Below are 16,491 nucleotides of genomic sequence, written 5' to 3'. Positions count from 1 at the left end.
TTTATTCCAAATGTACTTTTTTATTGCAGTTTTTTATTACGACGAAAATATTCCTACTAATCACGAAACGATACGAAACATTTACAACGTTTTTTTCTCCACTTCGTTTAGAAATATTTGATTTAACAATTGAAACATTTGTCTAATTACTCTTTTTTCTTTTTTTTTTTTCTTCTTTTTTTTTTTTTTTTTTTCCTTTTAATGGCAATCATTAAATTACTCCACTTTGTGATTAAATAAGAATAAAAATAGAATACGAATGTTTGTTCACAGTGAGAACAATTAGGATTAGCATTTACATTTAGAGCATCGTTCAAATTTTGTCAATAAAATTCTATAAATCGTCATTTGTATTAAAAATGAAAAACTCATTAATGCGTTACAACGTAAATTATATTTCTTCTTCTAAAAGTCACCAGGCATTTATATGTATGCATTCATTGATTAGTATATGAGATCAACTAAATTATTAAACTAAATTATAAGAAATGTAGTTTCTTGGTATAAACATAAATACCTATTGTATCGAACGATCCCTCTATAAATTGTTTTATCGTGACAACAACTGGAAATAATCATTATTGTATGACTTTCAAATATGTACAGTTATCAAACAATTTCAAATCGTAATGCATATTTTCGAATGTCTTTGTAATTTCTTTTTTAATCATCGTATTTATTTTCTTTTTTTTTTCTTTTTTTTTTGTTGTTTTTGTTTCTCATAAGCATTTTATAAGGAATGATTATTTATTGTAAACATTTTATACCCAAACTCGAACATTTTGATCCCAAGAGCAACTGGCTACTGCCATACCATTATTAGTAACACTTAGCGATGTTACTCTATTCTCATGACCCGATAGAATACCTTCAAAATATAAAAGAAAGATATATAAATTAGACGTATTAAACAAATTTTTCTCGATGATATAAATGGCAATTCTTTTTTTCTCGCGCATGAATATATAAATTGAAAAAAAAAAAGAATAAAACAATATATGTGTATACGTATATATCATTTACCATTATGTTGATTCTTCAACGTATCCCATATGTGAATAGAATTATCGTCGCTTCCACAAAATATGAATCTACCACTGAGCGATAATCCGCAGGATGTAAATCCTGGATTCGAGTTTGGTGGTTTGAACGTTGCTAATTGCTGATCGGATCTGAAGTCCCACAGTCTAGCTGTCTTATCTTCCGAAGCTGTTACGAAACCTTGTCCCGAAGGATGATACTATGAAGATAAGTGAAGAAATTTGATGCATTGATACATAACAGTCATAATAGAAAAGATAATGAGATAGATTCGCAGGATGAAATAAGTTTTAAATTATAAAGCTTAATATTTTTAGAATCTCTGGTAACTAATAAACTCTACTCACGCAAACGGAATTGACATCGGCTTCGTGTCCGAAGAACGTCTGTTTGGCAGTTTCTTCTCGTAAATCCCAAAGTTTGCATGTTTTGTCAACGGAACCAGTTACGTAGGTGTTACCATCAGGCGAAAGACTTATGCTTACAACGTCTCCCGCGTGTGCACAAAAATCTGTAGTTTTTTTATTCGCCTCGAGATCCCATATACAACTGAAAGTGCAACGATGAATGAAACTTTATCATTTGATAAAAAAAAAAAAAAAAAAAAAAAAAGAAAGAAAAATCGTAGATATAAATAGATATAACATACATTTTCATATCGCCGGAACCGGTAATAATTCTTTTGTCCTCGAGGAATCTACAAGATGAGAGAAATCCTTCATAACCGAGTAACTCTCGGGTGATTTTAGCAGAGCCGGTGGCATCGCGATTATTAACGTCGTAAATGGTACACATATTATCCATTCCACCGCAGGCAACAAAATTACCGGAAGGTGCAAATGCCACTGACATTACCCAAGCTGAACGTAATGGTATTACTTGGACTTTGTTTCCGGTCCAGGAATCCCAAATTATTAATTTTCCATCCAACGATCCTGTTACGCAGTGTCTGAGATAGAATAATTATGAATGAGATAATTAAAAAGATGATGGATAGAATAACGTTCTACTTCGTACAATTATTTCGATTATCATAGATTTAATATCAATAATGAAATATAATCTATTTTTTAATAACAGACCTGCTGTCGCCGCTGAAATGTACCGAGTTCACCTTATTTATATGCCCTTTCAATAACTTCTTCGTAGATAATTTTACTTTTGGAGCATCCGCTACGCTACCGCATGCTTCCTCTAAAGTAGTGTCCTGCTGTTTTTTCTGATCCTCCTGTAACGCGTTATTAAGTTGTATGACGGTGCATCGAAATTAAAAAGATAAATAAATAAATAAATAATAAAGTGGAACAAATGCGAAAGAATTCGAATCGGTAATAAACCTTGCACTTGTTGATGAGATCCTCCAATTCTTTTTTCAAGGCCGCTGTTTCTGGATCGTCCTTTCCCATTTTTTCTTATTAATTGTAATAATAATATCGAATTGTCAAAGGAGTCGTAGACTCGAGAATGATAAAAATAAAGAGTATTCAGCTAGAAAGCAAAGTCTTGTCGAAGACGAAGAACTGCACGGTGAACAATACGAACTGATTTCCGTCGAAACGAAAAAGAAGCCACAGAGGTAGCTAGCCTGCTGCCCTAGTAATCGTATTAAAACCGATGGTTAATCTCATTTGTTGAGCATTAGATTGGCTCATACACATAACTTAATTACCTATATGTACAGTAACCCCTATTACAATATCTATAGGTTTTTATAAAGATCTATATTAGTTTTATTCAAATGACTAATTGGATAAGTATCTTTAATTAAAGATATTAATGTTTAGATTTTAAATGAAACGAAAAAATTATATCCATTCTTTCATCGATACGAATTAATTTAATCGAAAGTTTCAATTCGTTATCGTTTTGATCGTTCATGAATAAAATATGCATATCTAAATTGAATTATTATCTAAACATTAAAATATGTAAAGATAGCAATACCGACGTCATCATCATTAAAAGTATTGATTTATTGAATCTTTTTCCTTGACGTTTCCTTACGTAACTCGCGAAAACATTATGCATTTATTTTTTATTATTACGAGATTCGATTTTCAATGCACGACAATTTCATTGAGTTGATCAATAAAGTCGATATCTGTATTTATCGACTGATACGATCGATAGGACAGTTATCGATATTATAGATTCTGACTTTATCGAGCAAGTCGATGGAATGTTAATGAAATTACGTAAGTTCTATATATAACCACAAACTATGTATGCCAACTTATTTCGTTGAAAAAGTTATTCTACAAAGAGCTATCCAACCCAATACATGAATTTACGTTTCATTAATCTACATTTTGGAAATACGTTTAAATCTCTAATTCGTTACTTCGTTCGTTCCTTCGATTGGTCGCCTTCTTCTTAACGTGAGAGTCGACATTCGAGTTTTTCGATTGGTCGCATTCTCAAATAACGCGTCCATCTTTTCAATAACCATTTATATACCATCGTAAAAAAGACGGTTTTTATTACATAATAATAGCCAAAACCAGCAAGGTTTTGTTTGGAAAAGCATTTGAAGGCATTTGCATTAAGTAAACATATAAGATCGCTCGTATCAAAGTCGATTTCCGTAAAGAACGAGCGTAGGAAATGGCGTTGAGATCGATCTGCCGGCTGTCAATTGATTCGACTTTCAGCCATACGAGCCATTTGCGAGCCACCGCCCGCCCGAGTCGACCGTCCTTCCTTACGTTCGTGCGAGATTTTGCTAAAGTCGCCAAGAAAATGAGTTTACCGCGGGTTTTCTTTGATGTCATCGCCGATGACAAACCTATGGGTCGCATCGTTATGGAGGTAATGAAAAATGAGCATTTCTTTTATCCGATTCTACACAAGTTCCGCGGAACTTCCTCGAAAATTCCGGCATGGTTGGCCATCTTGCTTCTACTCGTAAGCCGGCTGTAATAAACGTTATTTCCGTTTATTAATTATCGTTAAATCTTCTTCCATTATGGTTAATCGTAACTTCTAATCGATTATTTATTTATTTGCACTTGGAACGGAACTTCTGGAAGTTTTTTTTTTATTTGGTGCATAATTATTCTAGTGTTTTCGTAACTTCGTGTCCTCGACCCTGACTTCCTCGTGCTTCATCGTTCCAGTAAAATTTTCCACTCGCCGATTCGATCATAGCGTGTTTTTCATGCCGCGTAAGAATCACTTCCGCATTTGTATAATTGTTCGCCGAGGTGAAGAGAAAAAACACAGGTAGAGAGGATTCTTCGAGCGTGGTTTTTCTTTTTCTCTTTTTTTTCTTTTTCTCTTTTCTCGTTCTCTCTTTTTTCACTTTTTTTTTTTTTCTTTTCTTTTCACGGTTATCTGATAAGAGCGAGAGTTCAAATAACTATGATATAACTGTGACTTGTAAATTTAATGTCATAATTAAATCCTCGATTAACTTTATGCTAATGTCCGTGGAAATTTTGTTAAATTTTCAAAAAAACATGTCTAGACGTTTATTTTTACATCGTTATTGTAACAAATACTGCTGATTTATGTTATATTAAGTAAAGGATAACGATATTTCTTTATTTTGTAACTAAGTGGAGAATTGTAAAGAATAATTTTTTTATTCGATATTTCTTTTTTTTTTTTTTAGCTGAGGTCAGATATCGTCCCTAAAACGGCAGAAAATTTCAGAGCTCTCTGCACGGGAGAGAAAGGTTTTGGTTACAAAAATAGCAGCTTCCACAGAGTGATCCCTAATTTCATGTGCCAAGGTGGTGACTTTACTAACCACAATGGCACTGGTGGTAAATCAATTTATGGGACAAGATTCGAAGATGAAAACTTTGTTTTGAAACACACGGAACCCGGCCTTCTGTCTATGGCAAATGCTGGACCCAATACTAACGGTAGTCAGTTTTTCATTACGAGTGGAAAGACCAGTTGGCTCGATGGCAGGCACGTCGTGTTTGGAAAAGTTATAGAGGGAATGGATATTGTTAAAAAGGTAGATAATGCTTATATATGAATATATTTTAGATAAGTACATAGCACTTACCAAGTTTTCTTTTAGATGGAAGCTATGGGTTCGCAGAGTGGACAGACCACCAAAAAGCTCGTGATACAGGAATGTGGACAACTGTAGATCGTTTGACTAGCTACTGTAATGACTACATTTTTATTTAGCTGTTGCAAATCTTAACGTCTTTATTATCCTAATACTATTTTTTGTCTAAATGTCACCTTTATTTCCAATGCCAGTGCATTAACCTCCTATCAATGAAAACATGGCTTGCAAGTAAGAAGGTTTTGCGTCCGTTTAATAACTTCTGCTATTATCCACACATTGGATGACGACATACGAGCCATTTGCAGAAATTCAATAATATAGAATAATACATTTCTGGTTATATTTCTGCATTTATTTGTACGAACATGTTTGACCTGTATTTTTATAAATAATACGTCACATTAAACTATGTCAAATCCACATTCTTCCGTAAAATGTTGACCTATGCATGATGTATTAAAAGCAAAGTGTTCATCTCGTGCGTTTACAGTAATTTCATTCTATGTGGTTTATTTCTGGTAATTATTAGAAATTAGATGCTTACTATCTTCGAATAGAAATTTAGTAAATATTTGGGAAGTATAATGTATTTTAATGATGCATTCATCTACAGTGTCGATCTGTCGTATTAAATTTTCTATTGTGCTTTTGCATTTGAGTACATAGACACGTGTTTATATTTTTCAGTATACACGTCGTTTTTATACCTATAAATCATTCCTTTATATGAGGTGTATTATAATCGATATTTACTTGACTGTTAGAAAACTGTAACGCAGGCAATAAAGTGTGAGTTATCTGGAATTTCTTGTAGAGCACCAGCGTCGAAAAATGTAGATGCAACAGTTTGAATAGTTCCGATTTCTGTAAAATAAAATTGTTCTCAGAAATCTATGAGATGTACATCATTTGATTTGATCTTTGACCACGATCCACGAATTATACGATAATTATTTTTGTTAATGCGAAGATTGGATATATCGAAGGAAAAAGTATACATATATATATATACATATATATATTTTTTATACACATATAGATGAGACAAGAATTTTATTATCCAGATTTATAATTCAATAATCTCATTGCAATTACTCCCAACACTGATACAGAGAAAGTAACATGAATGTTTTTGGTATCATAATATATAAGTTACATCTATCTATATTTACATTTGTTCGTGATAATAAGTCTTCAACTTTTTTTTTCTTTTTTAATAAGATAATCCGATCTATTAGCAGAAAATACTTTTAGATAATTATATCCATGATTTTGTAACTTTTATTTGATCGGTTTTAATTGGATATTTAATCTTTTTATTTTTATATGGGGTGATCTATGACTATATATTTTCTTAGGGTATGACATTAAACACTGGTAATCCTGATAATTCGATAATCTAATTGTCCCTGTGTGTATCTGTGTCTGTGTACGTACATACATACATATGTGTATGTGTGTGTGTATGTGGTATGTATAAGGTGCAACTCAAATTTGCGCGATATTAAAAGTATATGTATCATGACATTTTTTTTGCTTATTTTTTATAAATAGGTATATAATATATTACAATCAATTCATAAACCTTCGGCCCGCAAAGGTGAACGTATATTATATATGTATATATATTATTCGACGCAGTCATCATCGTTATACACTTTAATGAGTTCATGCTCCGATTGAGATTTGTTAGGTATCTCTGCTTAGACTAGTATGATTATTAATGCACCATTTGTTCTCGTTCAACGCAAAATAGTACTTAATAGTACTGAATACCTCCATTATAATTCACTCTAACGACAAACGATTTATTAATATTAAAGCAAACTACGTGTATGCGCTTATATTATATTTCGTAATTTTTGTCTATATCGATTTTAATTTAATACAAATGAAGTAATCAAAATTAATAATCTTTCAACGTGATAAGATTAAAACGAAGTCGTACGATTGTTAAGTCTTTTGCTCTTTTTCTGTTTCTTTCTTTTTTTTATTCTTTTTTTTTTGTTTTTTATCGACAGAACGATGATATTCGAGCTTCCTTTTTATTTATTTATTTATTTATTTTTATTTTAAACGAATACGAATAAAATTATTCGAATAGAAATATCAATGGGAATTAGTCGGTACGAGGTGCAATTTTCTAGTCTTCTTTTCGAACGTTTCGCAAAGGAAGCCGTCTAATATGTGATTTCTGCACATTTAAAGTCTTACATGTAAACATTGGTAGGTGGAACGATCACATGCATTTTTTAGATGTTGTTGACTTTTACTCTTTAATAAATATTTAATCTCTCTTTGATATAGGTATATAAGATCGGAGAGGATCGATCAAATAATATTTTTATTTTGATATAATAGATATATAAGATTTCATAAAGACTCAATCGAGACTAACGAGAGAAATTTACAAGGAGTCCACAGATTGTCAATTATCCGATGCGACTAGATATACATTTTTCTAAACTTGAAAACGTAAGCCCTTTTTTTCCTATGACTAATCTCATTCTAACAAGAGTATATATATATATACATATATTTTAATATATATACTTTTTATATGTATATATATATATATATAAAATTAAATAAAAAACGCAATAATAATTCTCCGTTTCTTAAGAAACTATACGATTTCGATCTAACAGACGTTCTCTATCATCACCATGTTCTATTGTCCTATAAAATGTACAACGAGAGCGAAAAGGGAATCATTTTCGAATAAAGGAGAAGGATTAACGCGAATTACGATACATGGAACGAATAGACCGTTACGTGCAAACTACTTTACGAAGAGATCTTTAAGAGATGAGCAGATCGATGGCTCGCAAGATTCAGTCTGTTCTTGTTCCTTATTTCCACCAGAGGAAAACCAAGCTGTCATTTTCCCGGGTCTCGATTTGTTAGGCGAAACCGATGGTTTTCCATTCGACGAAGAAGCGGATTCCGTGTCGTTCCCTCTCTGGGCAGTTAGAATTTTCTCGATCGCACTGCCTAGGACCTGCTCGATCGAAGGTAAATTAACGAATGGGATTATAAATTCGAGCACATAGAGAAATAAATAAAAAATATAAATATTTTCGTAGAGTCTCACTTGTGCGTCAACCTTCGTACCGCTGGTATCATCCCAAACGACCTTGTGCCTTGTCTCGTTGTCCTTCGACGGCGGTGATTTATTCAAAGTATCCTTCACCGCGCGGACGACCTTCGACTTATCGAATTTAAAAGGTAAACTCGAAGTTGCTGATTCCTCGCTTTTTTGTTTCTTCCACATTGGTTGATGCCGTTTGGTGAACCAATTGGACGGAGCCATGATCGAGGAAGTTGTTGATTTCGTACCTGGACTTGCCTGTTTGCTATTTGTCGTACCGTGTAAAATCGATACGTCGAAACTGTTTGAACGAAAGCTTTTCAATTTGTTACGTTTCTGTTCGGTCGTTTTGCTCGACCAATTGGACTTGCCGTCTTCTCGAGAAAACGAGGGTGGAGCGTCCTCGCCGCATCTGTTTATCTCCGTCGCCGAAGATGTCAACGAGCTTAAAATCGATATTAAATCTGTATTCGAGCAAACGATACCAGCCGCAGACGTGCCAGATGCTGGTGTCGTTGCTGTAGGTGGCCTAGGTACTTCAGAAGCTCGTCTTCTTATCGATGAATTCGATGTCGGTGATACTGTGGGTATCGGAAACTCGGAAAATCGTCGCTTTTGATATTGCGTGTAGTGCTGACTCGAACTGTTACCCTCTAAAGGTTGAATCTCGCAAACGCATTCTCGTGATGGCGTTTTGAACATTTTCAGGCGTACCTGTGACACAAAGTGAAATCATTGCCTTTGAGAAACGTTGACAAAGAGACTAAATTGGCTCGCCATTAACTCGATTTTCCTTTTTTGCTTCTATCTATTATACGGGAATGATATATATTCTTTTGAACAAAGAACAGGTTTGTTACGTATTAGATTGATAAATGGATAGATAGATAGATGCGTAATATGTCATGTTCAATTTTATTAAAAATGATTGACAATAATAGAGGACAGATGGAAATGGTTTTAGCAACGATCATGATTTATAATCTCCCCTAAGGAATTATACTTTTCAACGAGAGAAGTAATTCGTATAAGTCGCGACTTGATCGTTACGAGCTAACCATCTTTTCGCTGTAATATAATCCTAATAATTATTCTTCTACTTTGGAAAAATCCTCTAAATTAGAGCATCTATTCGTGTACTTAGCTAATGTCTAACAGGAACGCTTTCAAACTCGCGTTAAGTGTGTGCTAGGAGGATTACTACCATGAATCACTTTTGCGAGTTAATACTCAAGCGAGCAGTAAAATAAATTATACTCAATGACGCTACATTATGGACACATACATTCTACTCGTGTTATTTTATCGTACTTCCGTTGGTATTTTATCTTTTATATTTTATTCTTTTTCTCTTTCTCTCTTGTTTCCATAGCTCATTTCAATAAAACTCATTCCTCAGGGAAATGTATTCTCGAATATGCTAATTTTAAATGTCGAATTAGTTTTATTTGTTTACGAAAACGATATATAATAAAACGAAGTAGACAAACCAACGAGGAAAAGCAATTTATCGGGTCTCTTGGAAATAAAGAAAGAAAAAAAAAAAAAAAAAGACAAGAGAAAAGGAAAAATTATACCTTTCTTGGTTTGATCTTGGCTATGTCGTCCATTATATCCAATTGAAGATTATGAGAACTTCCAGTGTTGCTCGGTGGTCCGGTTGAATCCCGACGACCTGGTAATATCCTTGAAGCACCAGCTAGTGGAAATGCAGCAATAGATTCTCGACGATTGCGACCGAAGAGAGTTGGTGGTACCCTTGAGATCGTCACTACGGAATGTCTTCTCCCACCGGGTTGAGGTTGTGGTGCTTGCGATAACGTAGCAAGGAAAGCAGCCTCCCTTGGCGATGGACCCGATCCTTCTCCTCCCCTCTCGCTTAGACGTCGTACCTTCCGCGCAAAAAAAAATATCGTTTTCGATAATGACCATTCGATTTTTTTTTTATATTTTCTTTGAATAACTATCGAATTTATTTTTTCATTGATACGTGACAGTAAAGAAAAAAAGAAAAAAAAAAAAAAATAAATGAACGAAAAAAACGAGATTGTAATCGAATCAAGGTGATTCTACCGATTGATTTATAACACGAAATGAATTCATTGAGATAAATATATTTTATTCTTCTTCCTTCGAAATAATTTCAAATCCAAAAAAAAAAAAAAAAAAAAAAAAATAAGAGAGATGTGCAATGTAAATGAAATTCTGAAATGACTGTCCTACATTCTTTTTAAATAATTTTCAATTCGAGATCGCTTTTATAATCACCGATACGAATTAATCCTTTCTCGTTGTAAATGTTTGACAGAGCATATTGGTCAGAGAATATCATTGATGTTATTATTCGATGAAAATTTAATATTCCTATATTGCATTTTGCATCGTTTACCACCAACAAAGGTTATTTCGTTAATTAATTATTTCCTAACGATATTAAAAAGATTACCTGGGATGCGGTTATCCCGGATGTACATTGCGGCGTCGGTAGAGAATGTTTCCTGGTCTCCCTCCATGGTGAAAGAAGATAGGGATTCAAGGACGGAGAATCAGGATCCAGACAACGTGGAGGAGATTCGTTTCTTCGACGTTCGGCATCCTCCTCACCGAGTGTACTTTCCTCAACGACGATTAGCGGCTCCCCGGTACTTCCGCTACTCAAACTTGGAACGAACGACTGTCTTCTCATGCTTTATCTCCTTTTTTTCTCTTTCTCTTTCTCTCTATCTCTTTCTCTAGTTATTAAAGACGATTATCTGAAGAAAAAGAGAAAATAAAAGTAAACTATATTTATTAATTACAATTACGATAATTGCTATCTTAAGTACTTGTGTGTTATCATTGTTTATATTATGACATTACGATATATATGAATTTCTTTGAAAGATCCAATTAGAAATTATAATTACTTATTCAAGTCAGAATTAATTGTAAATTTACGTTGGATAAAGAAATTTTGTGAGTTACATATAATACTCGAGTATTTCTTTTTTTGGAAAATTTAATTGGAGATCAGACAGCTTTTAACTTTCTCTTATTATTATTATTATTATTATTATTATTATTATTATTATTATTATTATTATTGTTATATTCTTTTTAGTTGATTTATTTTTTTGTATATTAATGGAACCATACGTTTATATTTATAAATTTATAGTTATAAATTTATATCTTATAAATTTGTTGAGTTAATAATTGGTGAAATCTGTCGAAACGTTTGAAAGTAGATTATCAAAGGATATTTATCGATCGTATCTCTTCGTTAATTCGTTATTACGTTCATTCCTCTCGATTGGATTTTCTTTTTCTTTTCTTTGAAAGATAATAAAAATATAAAGCAGCCACCAATAATCGTTCTCGAAAACCACGAGGAAATTCCGTTGAAAATCGCTAAGAAAGGGAAGTGTTCTTTAGATAGAGAAACCAATCAGGAAAAAAGAAGAAAAAAAAAGAAAAAGAAGAAGAAGAATAGGATGTTCCATGTGGTTTGAAATTACACGAAGATATATAAAAGGGCTTGGAATCGTGTTCGTAAGCACAACAGTTGATCGAAATTCTAGAGAGCGAACTGTCTCTTATTACTTTTCAAAGTTGGAAAATCGATCATCGATCATTTCAAGTAATCATGAGGACCTTCGTGATCATCTTTACCTTCGTTCTTATTGCTTACGTTTCGGCGTTTGCTATACCAGACTACGATGGACCTATCTATGATTTGAGTAAGTTTCAAAGGATTATATTTTAATACATTATCTGGATGGATAAAATTCTTAAATTTCTATCTATTTGAATGTATGTTTCATTTTCTATCACAATTAAGATTACGTATCAGAATAATTTCAACATTCATTCTATCGAATTGAAGAATTTATTTTCTATCGCAAATTAAGATTATAATATATATGTTTCAGAATAATATCAACATTTTATCATTTAATTAAATTTGAATTTGTATTTTCGATTTACATTCTCATTTCTATCTATCTTCATTTAGGATCAAAGTGATTTTTATGATCCTTGGAAATGAGAATCGGACTATAATATATTTTTCTTTTTATATAATAACACGTTAAGCTTTTATTCGATAGTTATTTATCTTTTACTTTTTTTTTTTTTTTTATTTTAAAGCTCCCATAGAAGATGAAAGCGCCAATGCCAATCAGCTGGCTCCTGCCAGGGCTCGTAGGTTTACCTGCGATTTGTTTTCATTCAGTTCTCAATGGGTAACACCAAATCATGCTGCATGCGCTACCAAATGTTTATTCAAAGGTCGCAGAGGTGGTACTTGTAACAATGGATACTGCGTCTGCAGAAATGGTTAGATTAATCGTCCTTATTTAATCATCTTATCCATATGATATTTACGCTTTCTCATTGACTCATACATGGTTATGATTTACTTATCGATTATACATTGTAACAATTATTTCAAAATGAACGATTTGTTTGATTAGATTTTTAGGAAAAGATTTTTCAGGGAATCTTGGCAATAACGTCACAATATTAAGCGTTATTAATATAGAGTTTTTTTTCTTTTCATTAATGAATTATCGTAGCAGATAGAAAAATAGTTTATGATTATTATATCATTCATAGATATCATTGCGCGAGCTTTTCGATAGAATTCAAATGATTTTAATCGATGTTAATATAGATGGTCTCTTTCCTTCGTGATTCTCGGATAATTAATGTAATTAGTGATCATGAAGCGATTTGATGTACGACTGCAATGAATTGATGTATGAATATAATGATATTGAAAAAAAAGAAGAAGGAAAAGAAAAGAGAAAAAGAGAAAAAAAGAAAAAAAAAGAAAAAAAAAAGAAAAAATAAATAAAACATCTATAACTGTGCCTTTATATCGATACATTTATTTATTATCTCGACGACTCGTTGTAATTATTATTACGATTTCAATGAAAAAAAGCTGACACATCTCTAGGGAATGCATTTTGTTTTTATTCTCTCGTCGTTTTGCGTTGCACTATGCAATATTTTTCGAACATTACGTAAAATACAATGGGTATGCCACCCGTATGCTCAACGAAGCGATTAATAAACGTCCTATCAATCGTTTTCCTTCGCTCACTGTATTCTCGTTTACTTTTCATCCCATTCTCCCTACAATTCTCAACATAGTGACAATTGATAGCATATTCTCAATTTTTATTTGATAGAAAAGGCGGTAACCTTTTCTATGCCCAGTGATTTACTATAATTTTTACCGTAAGATATTTCGATTCTACGTAAGTAAAATACATACATACATATGTAGATTATTTTAATACTTTATCAAATATGCGATCAAGATATTCACATACAAGGACACAGATAAATGACGACGTGTAATAAAAAATATTTGAAAATGTTTTTCTCGTAGATAGTGTATATGTTTCGTTATTCGATAAAGATCGATAGAATTTCTTTATATAGATAAAGTTTAAACGAAAGATTCATCGAATATGTATCGGTCAGCTAGTGTTTCTGCTATCAAACACGATTCGATATCGTATTCCGAGAAATTCAAACTAGACAATTCTATTTGTTTGGATGCTATGTATACCGTAGAATTCTTTTGTTGGAGAAACGTTCGCAAAGTATTTTCTATATTTTCAAAAAAAAGGACGATAGATGTCGATAGTTTCGTGAAAAAAGAAAAAAATTACCTTTTGAAAAATTTTTGGGATACAAAGAGAGAGAGGAAGTGAGAGAGAGAGAGAGAGAGAGAGAGAGAATTTTAGTACTTCGTAATAAAATTTTTAATTACTTCCTACGATATATCGATATTATTTCGCTCGAAAGAAAATTAAATAATAATGATAATAATAATAATAATTATTATTATCATTATATATATTAAACGAAATACTATCGAATATTTTAAAAATTGACCGATGTCCATCAAGTTTATATCAGTTCGTTCGATAAAACATTTCCTCTCGTCGTCGATTAATTGTAAGATAACGTTTGGACATTTTATACCTTGGAACAGTCTGTTATCAGAGACAGAAACGGCGTAAATCGGATCGTATTAGATCGGCCAAGCTCCAACGAACGAACAACGTTCTCTTCCTGTCGTATCCGGATATCAATCATTCCGACCTCCTGGTCGGATGCTTACGTCAAGGTCGTAATACTGTACGCTTTTACGTTTGCAATACGAAACCATATTTCGGTCGTATCGATTTTCCTGTCGTTCGTGATATCCTTTTACCAGATCGCGTTGATGTAAAGCTAACATTTAGAGATGTAGAAAAATCTTAAAAAAAAAAAAAAAAAAAGAAAAAAAGAATAGAAAAAAAAAAATGTCAGTCTTAATAATTTTTTTTTTTATGTATAATGTGTTTTTTTAATAAGTATAATATTCTATAAAATATACACGATGTTATTTAAATGTTATTGTTGTTGTTGTTATTATTATTATTATTAATATTATTATTATTAATATTACTTTTTTTTTCATTGATATAGTCTACCCTTAAGTACAGCTAGGTATTATCATATTCTTATCGAGCAGCCATCGATGTAAGCATAAGGGTGAGGGTTTCCCTTTAACCTTAAAATAAAAATGAAAAGCACTACACCGTCGTCCTCGATTCTTTAACACTTATACGCGCGGATCTTTTTTATCCATTTATCTTGTGAAGTTTTCTTCAAACATTGATTTTCTATTACGAATCTTTTTTTGCATAAAGATCGTTTCAAATAGTTGAGATATTAAAATCTTTATGAACTTGATTATAATTTTTTCATTTTGGTTCATTAATTCATTTAATTACTTTTGACTGGAGAGAAAGAGAGAGAGAGAGAGAAAGGGATAGAGACAGAGACAGAGACAGATACAGATAGAGAAAGAAAAAGAAAAAGAGAGAAGAAAGAAAGAATGAATTAAAAACAGAGCTCTTGCGTAAAGTATAGGAAAAAGAGAAAGAAAATGTGAGACTGAAATGAAATAAAATTTTTAACAAAGGATTCATAACTGCGCAGTTCAAAGGGAAAATTCATATTTTTCGTATTCTCGTTAACTTTTCTACATTATCACGTTGGGTATCATAAAATTCAGAGGCAACTATGAGATTCCACATTTCGTTCGTCAATAAATCAACTTTTTCTAACTCAATGGTTCGCATTATATGTAAACATCTCTTTTTTTAAGTTGTTAAAAGAAAGCAAGATAGAAAAGGAAAAGAAAAGAGTGAAGAAGAAGAAAAGAAAGAAAAAGGAAAAGAAAACAAAAGAGTGAGAAAAGCAGAATGCGATATCAGTTTGCTTGAAAGGATAAATATTTGCATAAATGAATGGATCATTTAACTCTCGGAACATAAATATGGTCGGAGTTGTCAGCTTGTCATACGAATGGAATTAACGTTGTGCAGTTCTTCGAGTTTAGATATATCGCCACGTAAATCCTATGGATCGACATTTAGGATTAAATGCAATGTCGATCTTCATGATCGTTCATCGTTTAAAGCTTGAAAGATTCTATTTAGTGATAGTGGTCTCTATAAATCGTCTGTTCTCACTTTAGCAAATGGAATTTACAATGAATTTTGTCGCGATCCATATACATATAAAGAGAGAGAGAGAGAGAAAGAAAAAGAGATAAAGAGAGAGAGAGAGAGAGAGAGAGAGAGAGAGAGAGAGAGAGACAGCATATCCTTCTAACTTTCGAGCATCTTCTTCTTCTTCTTATAAGCGAACTAGAGAATTAGCAATTAGATCCTCAGAGAATGATCAATTATTCCGAAAAGCTGATTAAAAGGCCCGTCTCATTTTCGACCGCGCGTCAAAGAGAGACACGTAACAAACGAGACTCGAAACTCGAGAAGCTCGAATCAATTTGCAAGTTAAAGCGTAGAGAACTTTAACGAAGAGAAATCAGATTGGTCTGTTAGAGTTTAAGGATAGAAATTAACTCTGATCGGAATGCCGGCCTTAACTCGGTTTCGAGGCTGAGATTGGCCGAAGAGTGGCCGGTCGACATGTTAAATAGCTTCTGGAATTTTAAAGCTGCATCATTGAAAGGAATGAGCTTATCAGTACTCTCTCTGAGTACTTGTGGCTAGGTCGAACGACTTTTAAACTCACATAAACTCAGTCAAGAGAGAAGTTTCGTAGGCTATCCGTTTTTCTTTTTTTCTCTTTTTCCTTCCTTCCTTCTTTCTTTCTCTTTTTCTGTCTGTCTGCCTGTTCCTTTTAATTTAATTGTTATAATTTAGTTTTAATTTTTTTTTTATCTATGCTCACTTATCCATTTATCAATACATAGATATGTATATGCGTTGTATATCTTTAATATGCGGATTGTTATAAATGTAATAAAGTATCT

General features: G+C 32.5%; 4 protein-coding genes across 4 annotated transcripts in view; 2 read left to right on the top strand and 2 right to left on the bottom strand.

The window, feature by feature from the left end:
• Window positions 1-375: 375 nt before the first annotated feature.
• LOC122630824 (guanine nucleotide-binding protein subunit beta-2) lies at window positions 376-2,602 on the bottom strand. The gene is made up of 6 exons (XM_043815788.1): window positions 2,379-2,602; window positions 2,124-2,269; window positions 1,691-1,990; window positions 1,389-1,590; window positions 1,024-1,240; window positions 376-868 (listed from the first exon to the last, which is right to left on the bottom strand). The coding sequence occupies exons 1-6, from the start codon at window positions 2,445-2,447 to the stop codon at window positions 762-764; spliced, it is 1,041 nt and encodes a 346-aa protein (XP_043671723.1). The 5' UTR covers window positions 2,448-2,602; the 3' UTR covers window positions 376-761.
• A 943-nt stretch (window positions 2,603-3,545) lies between these two features.
• On the top strand, window positions 3,546-5,965 carry LOC122630825 (peptidyl-prolyl cis-trans isomerase-like). Its single transcript, XM_043815790.1, has 4 exons — window positions 3,546-3,849; window positions 4,655-5,008; window positions 5,075-5,164; window positions 5,263-5,965. The coding sequence occupies exons 1-3, from the start codon at window positions 3,646-3,648 to the stop codon at window positions 5,144-5,146; spliced, it is 630 nt and encodes a 209-aa protein (XP_043671725.1). The 5' UTR covers window positions 3,546-3,645; the 3' UTR covers window positions 5,147-5,164; window positions 5,263-5,965.
• A 142-nt stretch (window positions 5,966-6,107) lies between these two features.
• The window catches only part of LOC122630823, a 28,055-nt gene continuing 17,671 nt past the window's right edge, over window positions 6,108-16,491 (bottom strand). Inside the window, exons 2-5 of the mRNA XM_043815787.1 lie at window positions 10,609-10,915; window positions 9,740-10,054; window positions 8,166-8,876; window positions 6,108-8,072 (exon numbers count right to left, since the gene is read on the bottom strand). Coding sequence (XP_043671722.1) covers window positions 7,854-8,072; window positions 8,166-8,876; window positions 9,740-10,054; window positions 10,609-10,848 — 1,485 coding nt within the window. The 5' untranslated portion in view covers window positions 10,849-10,915 and the 3' untranslated portion in view covers window positions 6,108-7,853. The remainder of the gene's footprint in view (window positions 8,073-8,165; window positions 8,877-9,739; window positions 10,055-10,608; window positions 10,916-16,491) is intronic.
• Window positions 11,492-13,238, top strand: LOC122630827 (defensin-2-like). The gene is made up of 2 exons (XM_043815793.1): window positions 11,492-11,881; window positions 12,291-13,238. The coding sequence occupies exons 1-2, from the start codon at window positions 11,788-11,790 to the stop codon at window positions 12,482-12,484; spliced, it is 288 nt and encodes a 95-aa protein (XP_043671728.1). The 5' UTR covers window positions 11,492-11,787; the 3' UTR covers window positions 12,485-13,238.

The sequence above is a fragment of the Vespula pensylvanica genome, chromosome 7 (genome assembly GCF_014466175.1).
Source record: "Vespula pensylvanica isolate Volc-1 chromosome 7, ASM1446617v1, whole genome shotgun sequence".
NCBI classification, from domain to species: domain Eukaryota; kingdom Metazoa; phylum Arthropoda; class Insecta; order Hymenoptera; family Vespidae; genus Vespula; species Vespula pensylvanica.
The sequence above is the reverse complement of the archived record's forward strand: the minus strand, read 5'-3'. Positions and strand labels throughout refer to the sequence as shown.

Coding starts and splice junctions, on each gene's coding strand:
- LOC122630824 (XM_043815788.1), bottom strand. CDS start 2,447: ATGGGAAAGGACGATCCAGAAACAGCGGCCTTGAAAAAAGAATTGGAG. Junction 1,991..2,123: donor CATTTCAGCGGCGACAGCAG/GTCTGTTATTAA, acceptor ATTCTATCTCAG/ACACTGCGTAACAGGATCGT. Junction 1,591..1,690: donor GGTTCCGGCGATATGAAAAT/GTATGTTATATC, acceptor TTGCACTTTCAG/TTGTATATGGGATCTCGAGG.
- LOC122630825 (XM_043815790.1), top strand. CDS start 3,646: ATGGCGTTGAGATCGATCTGCCGGCTGTCAATTGATTCGACTTTCAGC. Junction 3,850..4,654: donor TGGGTCGCATCGTTATGGAG/GTAATGAAAAAT, acceptor TTTTTTTTTTAG/CTGAGGTCAGATATCGTCCC. Junction 5,009..5,074: donor GAATGGATATTGTTAAAAAG/GTAGATAATGCT, acceptor GTTTTCTTTTAG/ATGGAAGCTATGGGTTCGCA.
- LOC122630827 (XM_043815793.1), top strand. CDS start 11,788: ATGAGGACCTTCGTGATCATCTTTACCTTCGTTCTTATTGCTTACGTT. Junction 11,882..12,290: donor TGGACCTATCTATGATTTGA/GTAAGTTTCAAA, acceptor TTTATTTTAAAG/CTCCCATAGAAGATGAAAGC.